At 37.8% G+C, this 12,206-nt stretch overlaps 1 protein-coding gene across 3 annotated transcripts in view; it reads right to left on the bottom strand.

The window, feature by feature from the left end:
- SESN3 (sestrin 3) overlaps positions 1 to 12,206 on the bottom strand; it is a 73,910-nt gene that overhangs the window by 14,532 nt on the left and 47,172 nt on the right. For all 3 annotated transcript variants that reach the window (XM_069554929.1, XM_069554930.1, XM_069554931.1), the window contains exons 2-4: positions 7,656 to 7,721; positions 4,095 to 4,292; positions 2,478 to 2,660 (exon numbers count right to left, since the gene is read on the bottom strand). In XM_069554929.1, the coding sequence (XP_069411030.1) occupies positions 2,478 to 2,660; positions 4,095 to 4,292; positions 7,656 to 7,721 (447 nt within the window). The remainder of the gene's footprint in view (positions 1 to 2,477; positions 2,661 to 4,094; positions 4,293 to 7,655; positions 7,722 to 12,206) is intronic.

Raw genomic sequence — 12,206 nt, 5'->3', positions numbered from 1 at the left:
GCTTTGGTCAAACAATATTACATTAAACTTATCAAAACTAACAATAGAATTACATTGTAGCTTCTCTGAAATTCCTTGTACATATAATGGAGTTTCTGTTTCCAAAGTACTTTTCTGTATTATGCTATTTTAATAAGGTATTTTAGAGAATCCAAGAACATTGATGCTAGAAGGGACTTTAAAGTTTCTCTAGCAAGACCATTCATTTGAAGGTTTTAAAGGTAGAGACTGTACCTTAAAAATAACAAATATTTAATTCAGTAGGTCAACTTTTAATTGTCTTTTAGACATTATTTCTGACAGAGGAAGAACCTACAGCAGATGATAGACACTGTAGAAAACTACCTCACACTTGAAGGGACATTAAAAAAAAATCTGCTCTATTTAAAATGGATAACCAACAAGGTCCTACTGTACAGTACAGGTAACTCTGCTCAATGTTATGCAACAGCCTGGATGGGAGGGAAGTTTAAAGGAGAATGCATATGTGTATTATGTATGGCTGAGTCCCTTTGCTATTCACCTGAAACTATCACAACAATGCTAACTGGCTATAATCCAATACAAAATAAAAAGTTAAAAAAAAAAACCCAACAAAAACAAAACAAAAATATCAGAGCACTTTTTTAATATGCTATTTTACTGGATCCTCCAGATGAATGGGCTTCCCTGATAGCTCAGTTGGTAAAGAATCCATCTGCAATGCAGGAGACCTGGGTTTGATCCCTGGGTTGGGAAGATCCCCTGGAGAAGGGAATGACTACCCACTCCAGTATTCTGGCCTGGAGAATTCCACAGACTGTATAGTCCTCGGGGTCGCAAAGTGTTGGACATGACTGAGCGACTTTCACTTTCACTTTTTCCAGATGAATGTTGGAATCATAAGTGAAGCCATTAAACACAATAATCATTACAATTCCAGCTATTAATCCATTCAAGGTTTTCCCCATCAATCTTTATCTAATTAATTTATCTCTCAGTGTATGTATGGGGATCTGTTCTCAAATCTAAAACTTTCACTTGGCTCACTTCACATCTAAAAACTAAAACCAAAAAACTGCTTTTGCTTTACTCTCCATTATTTAACTACATACAAATTTAATACATTACCAAAAGCTCAGGGGGGAAAAAAGGAAAAATCAATCATATTCAACCACTTTAATGTAACTTTTACATATCTTCTTTTATTTTTCAAAGTATAATTAAATAATCAGAGTATACATCCATTTTTCTCTGCTTTTCCAACTTTTTGAAAAATTTGATTTTCATGAGGCTCTACTGTCTTCAGTTAATTATATTAGGCATGGGCATATTGTAGCCCAGAACTACAGTTCCATTTCCTTACACATTTAAATTGCTTCTAAATTTATTTGCTACTATAAATAGCACCTTTCTGCTATAGCTTTGTTCATATTTTATAAACAAGCCCTAATAGATAATACAAATCTGAGAGTATACAGACTGACAAAAGCTAGGTTTGGTTTAACTGGGCAAATAACTAACAAAATGAGGGAAAAAACAAAACCAAGGACATTTCTAATGCATTAGAAGAAGGGATTTTAAGTACCTAAGGCTTCTACTGATAATGATTTAGCTGATGACTCCTACTAACTGAATAGTGCCAAGCATGGTGCTAAGCATTAATTCAACAACCTGATCCTGGAGGCTTTTCACAGATGCTGCTTTTGAACGGCAAGTGCTCCAGTCAATCACAGTTCTCTTTCTTACCTCAGTTCTAGTCTCTAGAGGCATGTAAGTATATACACATCAGTTGGCAAATCACTTTTATTTGCAAAATAATTTTTTTTAAAATCTTAAAATTATGAAATGTTAGAACTGCAAAAGAGTTTAGAACTCATTTAATCTAGGCGTCTCATTTATAGAAGGATGAACTACCAAGGCCCACAAAAGTTAACTTACTAAAGGTCACATACTTTGTAGTTAAGAGTTAAAGACTAGAACCTACGTATGTTATCCTCCTAATGCATTTTCTTTGTTCTGCCTACTGCTTGAAAATAGAAATCAACTTTTCTTATAGCTATTTGCTAATTACTGATTATTTAAAAGAGAAGTGGGCTTTCCTGGTAGCTTAGCTGGTTAAGAATCCACCTGCAGTACAGGAGACCCCTGTTCAATTCCTGGGTGGGGAAGATACACTGGAGAAGGGATAGGCCACCCACGCCAGGATTCCGGCCCAGAGAATTCCGGCCCAGAGAATTCCATGGACTGTATAGTCCATGGGTTCACAAAGAGCTGAACATGACTGAGTGACTTTCACTTACAGAGAAGTATTCATTTATATTTAACTTAAACCCACTGACTTACGTTTTCTACACATTTTAATACACTATTTTTTTATTTCTCAAATTCCTAGCATGCAAGTATTTCAAATTAAGTCTTAAGCAAAATACTTAACTGAAAATAACTCAAAGAATCATTAGTAAAATTTCTTTCTCCCCTAAAGAAATACTCGGTACCTGAATGTGCTCTTTTGTGATCAGCCAGGGTCGGTGTGCTAACAGCTTGTTTATTTCATTAAGATTTTTCAGTCTTTGTGGTACATATTGCAAACCATTCAACCATTCAGCAATACCTCCTGTCTTTAAAAATTCATCCACATGCATGTTTATTAAGTAAGAACACTGATGTCTAGCTGCAGCCTACAACACAAAGAAAAGAGCTGGTGGATAAAACAGTCATGGTATGGACTTATTCTACAATTACTAAGACAGTCATTTAAAGTTCATTTTTATAGCTAATAATTCTTTTCTTGGAGAATGCTCTTCCTAAAATTTTCATCACAATGTTGTCATAGATTCTTGAATCAATACGTAAAGCTGATATATAAGTAAATGTCACATGGAGCCAATTACTTCCTCATCCAGAAGTGGTAGGGGTCAATCCAGAACCCATTTTCTATTTATGTGAAGGAAGTATGTTCATTATGGTAAGTGAGATCAACTGTATTCTATTTAAAACACAATAAAATCTCATTAACTTGTACAAATTCAGAATGTATACTATCTTGAGTATTTTTCTTATTCCCTTTGAGATAACTGTGAATCAGCCTTATCTGTGCCCATACTCCTATTGAAATGAAACTGAAGCTCACTGACCCTTTCTTTCCTAGGCAAGCCAGAATCAGCCTTGATAAATTGGTAAATCCATGCAAAACATACTTTTCACCGCTTGTTTCCTCAGGGCTGCTTCTCAGTGAAATAGTACTGTTTTACTCTGTTTTCCACATCTTATTTCTCTCTTCGTCAGTGACCATTCTAAGTTGGCTTTCAGCCTTAGTGTGGCAAAACCTTAAGCTGAGTAATCTTAGTCAAGTTCATCATTTAATAGAACACAGGATGCAGCCCTTTTTTTGTTGTTTAAAACTTCAGTGAGAGCATAAACAAATTAAACTTGATAAAAAGTAACTCCTGGCTGGCTTTGATCGCTCTGCCAGCCCAGATGTTCCCCTAACTTCTCCAAATATACTGCACTTGCATCTTGTTGTTTTCTCCAGCAACAGTCCAACTGTAGCACTGTTTCTACCTTCTTATTCCTGCTGCCCATCATCCTAATTTATAATTTTCTCCCTCTCAAACATTAACTAGTTAACTAGCTTGTACCAAGTACTAAACTTAGAAGTAGTATAATTTATTTAAGAATTCTTCTCTGACAGAGTCGCCTTTGGTGCTAATACTTTGCTCTTATTTAGCCAAATTAGTGATATTCTTCGTGTACAGAATGACTATATAAAAAGTCACAACCAACCTGTTTTATTTTAATACTGAAAGAAAACTATCAGGAGTAAAGGGAAAATTTGAGGGACACTAGGAACATTACTTTCGACCCTATAAACATCTTTAATCATGAGATTAAACATGGAAAACTTTACTAATAAAAATCAGAAACATTCAGTATATTAAGTGGGTCACGACATTCAAAATGTAACAAGTGGACTTGGAATCCAAAAGGTCACAAGCTTCTTGAATTGTTGTTTCCGTGTGATTATACTTAGCTCTGCACCACAAGTAATACCATCAGGAGAGGGACTAAATGAGGACAAAGTCACGTGAACACAGGACCGGAAGTGAGCGCACCATGATGGCGATGTAGTGCCGGTGCGGTAGAGGAAGGGGGCCGTCCATGCGCAGCATGTAGAACTGGCTCCTCAGGAAGGACTCCAGGTATTGCGTGTGCAGGCTCATGACCTGGGTGATGTTGTCCAAGCGACCGGATGTAGAGTATTCTTCCACAAGAAAGTTAGTACGTTCATCCACTGTGTTTGCCTGGACAACCTTTCAACCAAGAAACACAAAACAAAATCATGGCTGAGAAGTACACACACCAGTGGTTTACACGCATTATTCCACGACTGAAGCCGATGACGGTACTTTTGACATTAACAGACACCGAAATAATGCAGTTGTTCGTACTAGAAACAAATGAAAATGAAAGCACCATTCATTTTTGGCTCTGGGACCACAATTTATTAAACAACAAATGTCAAATTATCAAACATTATACACACAGCTATGAAATTGGAGAAAAGAAGCTTCCATCTGGTTTGCCAGGCACAGAAGGCAAAAATTTTCAGGGCCTGCTTGCCTGCTATTGTCACACTGACTCGTGGAGAGGGAAAGCATTTAGAATTTTCTCTCAATAGCCTATGAACACACTTAATGACTGTATCTTAGGACAGACATTTTTCAGTCTGATCCCTTGCTTGTTTTCACTTTTCAACACAGAAAAAGCTTTCTGCGGTCTTTTTGAGGGACAAAGAAAAATAGGGTAATTTGTAGGAAAGTGTTAATTGAAAAATTAATAGGACACTAGATTCCCATTTTGAGCCTATCATATTAATTACTAGAAACAAGGTAAGTTATTAAAATGGACGTGCAGCATCTGAGAAAATCAAAAGGACTTTCTCAAAAATAGATTATTTACATACAGGTTTATAAACAATGACAGCTTGGGCGTCATACCAACAATTAGCTTCTGAAGGTGTTAAGAGCTTATTAGCACCCGGTGGAAGGACCTGTTTCACTGAGAATCGATAGACATCAGATGTGTGTTTCTCAGCTTGGTTCCTTATTTATTGGCATTTTAGAATGAGAGTTCAAGCCTTAAGAAGAATTTGTCCCTTATTTTAGATAAGGTAATGGACTCAAGATTAAATGTCAGCTCATACAGCTATTTAATAGCAGAGCCTGGTCTAGAATCTGCTGCTGCTGCTGCTAAGTCACTTCAGTCGTGTCCGACTTTGTGCGACCCCATAGACGGCAGCCCACCAGGCTCCCCCATCCCTGGGATTCCAGGCAAGAACACTGGAGTGGGTTTCCATTTCCTTCTCCAATGCATGAAAGTGAAAAGTGAAAGTGAAGTCACTCAGTCATGGCCGACTCTTTGCGACCCCATGGACTGCAGCCCACCAGGCTCCTCCGTCCATGGGATTTTCCAGGCAAGAGTATTGGAGTGGGGTGCCATTGCCTTCTCTGGGTCTAGAATCTAGATCTCCTCAAATCTAGACTCGTGGTCTTTCTAAAGATCCACACTGCTCTTAAGAAGCTCTGTTTACTTTTCAGGGCTGGCCTCACAATCTCTTCTGAAGATAAGTACAAATTACACAAAGGCACTACTGATTGAGGAAAATTTAATCCCAAAGGAAATGTAATGTTTGAAAAGTGTTAATTGTGAGGAAATGTTAATTACAACGGTGTAAAAAAAAGGCAATTCCACTTTGGCTCACTATAAAACCAAATGTATTTCCATTTGTTCATGTCCTCCCGTTTTGTCAACTACAGGGAACCAAGGTGACAGTAAAAAATGGAATAGGATCATGATAAACTTTATATAATTAGGGACAGAATATTTGTTGTTTTTGTTTTGTTTTCCAGCAGAAGATTCTTCTGCTTAACTGATGCCTAAAAGACATTCATAGATTCGTATGATGCAACAGAGCCTGAAAACAGCCGTTGCTTCTGCAAACCAGATTGTCTCCAAATACATTCTGTGTAAATGGCAGCATTTCAGGAAGTCTTTATATATGTATTAGGCAATCACTCTGCTAAGAGCAGCCGTGTACTCTATGAGGGAAACAGGACAAGCCTAGCAGTTTCTCTAATGCATGGTCATCACCTAGATCAGCTACAGTCTCTGAGCTCCTAAAACATTACAGGTAACTTTGGAGTTTCATGTAAATGGCAAGGTCACTAAAAAGTCAAAATGAACATGATGGAACTGCTGACTCTAGTATGACCTGACATGTATTATTATTCAAATTCTACTCATTCTTTAAGGGATACCTGAAATATCATAGGTATTTTAAATACATGTTGACTAATTTCTGAACAATATAGGAATAATGCTAGTGCTTTAAGATAAATGATATCTTTTTGCAATCAATAGTAAATCAGTATATATAACCACGGTTAATATGAGTTAATAACTCCTTGAAGCAGAGAAAAACTCAATTAGTGGGCCTTAAATTTTTCTTAGCCCAAGTATAAGTTAAAGGCAGCTAGGAATCTCCAGGTCCTAAACAGTGCCGTGATCTTTCATAGAGATATATACCCACTAAACAGGCATGCACATTTTCTTATAATATCTTTTGTGTCATTTCACAAACATTCTTTCCACATTTACCATCTTGCCTCCCCCAGCTTCATCAAAAGTGCAGCTTGTAGTGGAGATTCTCTGACATTATGTCTCATCAGAGACTTAGAACCAAATGAAGATTAATTACTAGTGATTATTACTTTGCCAACAAAGGTCCATCTAGTCAAGGCTATGGTTTTTCTAGTGGTCATGTATGGATGTGAGAGTTGGACTGTGAAGAAAGCTGAGTGCCAAAGAATTGATGCTTTTGAACTGTGGTGTTGGAGAAGACTCTTGAGAGTCCTTTGGACTCCAAGGAGATCCAACCAGTCCATTCTGAAGGAGATCAGTCTTGGGTGTTCATTGGAAGGACTGATGCTAAAGCTTAAACTCCAATATTTGGGCCACCTCATGTGAAGAGTTGACTCATTGGAAAAGACCCTGATGCTGGGAGGGATTGGGGGCAGGAGGAAAAGGGGATGACAGAGGATGAGATGGCTGGATGGCATCACAGACTCGATGGACATGAGACTGAGTAAACTCCGGGAGTTGGTGATGGACAGGGAGGCCTGGTGTACTGTGGTTCATGGGGTCGCAAAGAGTCAGACATGACTGAGCGACTGAATTGAACTGAACTGAATATCATGTTTTCTTCAATAGATTTAGTTGGGAAACTCACTTTTTCATTTTAAAATGTATTTTCTTAACATTTATGTAACCTATAATCACCATGAAACACTGGCCATTTTAAAACCTTAAACCTACATGATAATATTGTTTTATTACTTTTAGCAGTTTTGTTCAGAAATATTGCATTTGAAATCAAATACAGTAAAATTTATATTTTTCTAAACTTGCAGTACTGTCTAACTCCAAATAAGATGATTATTACACATACAATCTTTCAAGTGAAGTTGAAAAGAAAATACTTCTGTAGTTTTCTGACAAATAAGAATAAGAGCAAAACACATGTTTACTTCCATGTTAAAAAATGCAAATATTCTTTGACACAATTGAGTTATTTTTTAAAATCACTTTATATATATTAAGACAGATTGACTTACTTCCTTCTCTGGAATAAAGGCACTTGGTCCTCTTGTCAAGGGTTGAGATACTCTGATTCTTTTATCCTGTTTTTAAAAGAAAAGTTTTATGTATTAATGATGACTTTCTATGAAAAGTTAAATTGGTATAAATTGCTAAAGTATAAAATAAATGGAATAAGTAAATAGAATCATGTAAAATCAAAGCGCTAGGTCTTGGATTCCACCCCTTCCAGCCCCATAACAAACAACAACAACAACAGCAGACAACCTATGATGTCACTGCGTGAACAAGATAACGAGACAGATAAGCTCCTACCGCGGTGCTGGGTGCACAGGCAGGCTCCTCAAATATTATTTCCCTCAGTCATATTCTATAGCACCAGAGATTTTTTAGCCCGTATTTGACATGACTGGAAACCATCAGCCTCCATAATAAAATCATATCTAACAGCATACTAGGACACTGTTGAACCTCAATTTGAAACCTAAGGAAAAGTTAGATTCTAAGAGTATTACATGCAACGTCCTAAAGCAATGGTCTGATTTCTGTTTTTCTTTCTGAATAAAATAGGAGTAAGCATATCTAATATAAACTTCTGAAGCTTTAGGTAAGAAAGGTGTAAAACATGGAGAAGTAGAGGTTAATTTCACCTGAGAAATGGAGACTGTAACAATGTTTATTGTTCTATCACTATTCTACTTAGTATTAATAACTGCCAGATTACCAGTTCATCCTGTGTTCATTTTAACTTTTTAAAAATATTGTTTTTGTGTCCCCATTTAAGTACATTCATCTATAAGTCAGAAAAATTCCCATCAGGAACAAAATTCCTCCTCTGTAGGCATAAGGAAGAACAGGAAGAGTCAGAGGCAGGCTCTCAGGTTTTGAGACCCTTCTTACCAGGAGAAGAGATAGGAGGAACAGCCACTTGGTTTTCTATAATAAAAGTAATGTTTGTGAAATAGAAGCCCTCCAAAGTCGTAACATAAAAACAGGGACTCTGCTATGGTTTATGAATATTATAAAGACTGAGTGAGAAACTGAAGAACAGGGGAAGAGATGTCTCCTGTTAACATTAAGCCCTTCTCCCCGCTCCCTTCTTCCCTATCTCTTTCTCCACAAGGTACCTGAATCTTTTTTGTTCCTTACAATCCAAGAGCCTACCAAACACAAAAAGGTATTTGAATTCCTTACTTCATTAGGAAGCAGTCAAGTATTCAACAATCTTTTGAGAACCGAACCAGATACTGTGGTAGCCTCAAGATACAGGGTGAGCAAGATGGACATGGGCCCTGCCCCTCAGAAGTTTGGCACACAATCTCCAACAATTTTCAGGGTGCTACTGAGATAAATACATTAAACAATGATCACCTTGAACTGCTTCTGCTTTAGGAAGAACTAATCATCTAGGTTATATTTGTGAAGGGATGACAGAGATCTCAATCTGCTGGTGAAGTACATTAGAAGATTCCATGTCAAAAGAATCAATTTAGAATTTCTAATATTAGTATTTCTTGCCTGCATCAACCATGATCTGGGTTTACCTAGAAAAATAATTTAGAAGAAAATGACAGACTTCTTCCCCTTGCTAGTCTTAGTAAATTATAGGAAATGAAAATTTGAATACTCTCTATATAACACAGCCTAATGCACCAGTATGTGAAAAGCAATTTCCTTGACAACTGATCACTTCAAATAAACAAAGCAGTTAGAGGAACTGATTATAAGGACAGATCACAGGTTTGAGGGGAAAAATACCAATAGGGAGATAAGTGGAGTCTTTTATATATATTTATTTTAAAAAATACATGAAATTCAGAGAAAATAAGGGGAGAGAAAAATAAACAAAGTGTACAAAGGGACTTTGGAGATAGAGAATGATATGATTTATTTTTAAAAATCATTACTTGATATATTTATCAACTGATTTATCTTTAAAGGTCTGAAATAGTTATTTTGCCTACAAAAATATTTTCTGGATTGGCCAAGGTTTAAATCTGAAATACATTTTCATCACAAGTGGAATTGCATACTACTATACTTAAAGGAATACAACATCTGCTAATTTTAACCTGTTGATAAGCAACTGATAATTTCATTTGTGTCAACACTCATTTGTTCATTTATTCAGCAGATATTCACCAAGCATTCACAATGTGCTAAGTACAGCCAAAGAACTGATGCTGGTGAACTGTGGTGTTGGATAAGACTCTTGAGATTCCCTTGGACTCAAGGAGATCCAACCTAAAGGAAATCAGTCCTGAATATTCATTGGAAGGACTGATGCTGAAGCTGAAACTCCAATACTTTGGCCACCTGATGCAAAGAACTAACTCATTGGAAAAGATCCTGATGCTGGGAAAGGTTATAAATCTTTATAAAGTTCTTGTTGCATACTAGCAATGTGCTCATGAAAAATGTTTTACCAATTTTATTTTCATCAGTTGAGAAAATGTTCACTTAACTCACTAACTTCAAAAGTGAAAAACAGCCTTCAAAAAATGTTTCTGGAACCTTTAATTGTATACACGGTAGTGGTGGTGACTTAGTCACTAAGCTATGTCTGACTCTTGCAACCCATGGACTGTGGCCTGCCAGGCCCCTCTCCCTGTGGGATTTCCCAGCCAAGAATACTGGCATGAGTTGCCATGCCCTCCTCTAGGGGATCTTCCCAATCCAGGGATGAACCCTCATCTCCTGCATTGGCAGGTGGATTCTTTACCACTGAGCCACCAGGGAAGCAATCGTATACACAGTTCAGATAAAAATTCCCTAAGCAGAGTTGTGGGTCAGATCTGTGTTTTTAAAAATACAATTCTTGGTGTGATACAGCCACTCCAGAGGGGGGAAATAAAAACAAACCCACACAAACAAAAATACCCCAAAGCAAACAAACCAACCAACCCCCAGCTAGGAAGCTACTGCAATAGCCAAGGGGAGAGATGATGTGGCCTCACCTAAGAGAGCTATTTATACACTGAAAAGTGAGAGTTGCTCAGTTGTGTCTGACTCTTTGTGACCCTATGGACTACAGTCCATGGAATTCTCCAGGCCAGAATACTGGAGTGGGTAGCTGTTCCCTTCTCCAGGGGATCGTCCCAACTCAGGGATCAAATCCAGGTCACCCACATTGCAGGCAGATCCTTAACTGTCTGAGTCACCAGGGAAGCCCACTGAAGAGAAGGGAAAACTAACATCTTAAAATTATACCAACATGTAGACTTCTTCAGTTATAGTTTTAAAATGGTGTCACTATTGAAAGAATCAGCCTACTTCCTGCTTCTGTAAAAGAAGCATCTTTTCTGGTGAGGATACTACTATCCTCTCAGTTAACTGCTTTGTTTATTTATATGAAGGTGGAAAAGTTCTTTCAATGATTAAGGCAGTTTATAAATTCTCCTTAAAATTCATTTTACTGAACGTTTATTCCCCACCTACTTTCTATCTCTGTATGTTTTTAAAGTTGATAAAATAAAACACAAAAGAAGTAGGATAGTACTGTTGACTTAAAAAACAGTCACGACCTAAAAGTTGAGTGAGTGAGTGACGTCTCTCAGTCATGTCCAACTCTTTGTGACCCCATGGACTGTAGGAGCCTACCATGCTCCTCTGTCCATGGGATTTTCCAGGCAGGAGTACTCGAGTGGGTTGCCATTTCCTTCTCCAGAGGATCTTCCTGACCCGGGTTTGATCCCTGGGTGGGGAAGATCCCTTGGAGGAGGGTATGGCAATCCACTCCAGTATTGTTGCCTGGAAAATCCCATGGATGGAGGAGCCTGGCAGCCTGCAGTCCATGGGATCCAAACAGTCAGACGTGACTGAGTGATTTTACTTTATAGCTCAGTTGGTAAAAAGTTGAGAGTTATGTTTTATTTGATGGAAAGTTTTAGGACTTAAGCCCAGGAGGCAGCATCTCAAGTAACCCTGAGAGAACTGCTCCAAGAGGGGAGAGGAAGGAGTCAGGTTATACAGAAGTTTGCAACAAAGGGCAGGTCTGAACATCAAAAGTATTTTTGCGAATTAAAGAAAACCAGATACCTCAAGTCAAGGAATTTAGTGTTTTTCTACACATGGGAAGATGCAAGAGCCTGGGCTCACTGACATCATTCCTTTCATATGCATCTCAGCTCTCTGGGCCAGTATCCTGCATTTTTTTTACATCCTGAGCTTCTGTGCTCACCACAGGGAGTGGCTGCAGCCATGGCTGCCAGATCACTTCAGCTTCCTGGGTGCCCTCAGGGCTCAGAAATTCACATTTGGAGAGATGAAATCACTGATGACCCTGACATCCTTTTTTACTGATATGGCAGGAAATACTCCATTTTCTCAATACCATATCCAAAAGATTCCATTTACAACCATAAGCTGGAGTTCTGGTCTCCGGTAATACTTTGTAAAACCTTTCCTCATCTTTCATTTCAAATCCAAAATGCCCAAGAACTGGGTTCCTACTTCACTTATGCTCTGATTAACTTTCCTGAAGTCTCTAGACCTGGGTTGCCTTATATAGTAGCCATCAGCCACATGTGACTATATTTAAATTTATTAAAATTAAATATAATTCAAAG

Source organism: Ovis canadensis, chromosome 15 (genome assembly GCF_042477335.2).
Source record: "Ovis canadensis isolate MfBH-ARS-UI-01 breed Bighorn chromosome 15, ARS-UI_OviCan_v2, whole genome shotgun sequence".
Classification (NCBI taxonomy): domain Eukaryota; kingdom Metazoa; phylum Chordata; class Mammalia; order Artiodactyla; family Bovidae; genus Ovis; species Ovis canadensis.
The sequence above is the reverse complement of the archived record's forward strand: the minus strand, read 5'-3'. Positions and strand labels throughout refer to the sequence as shown.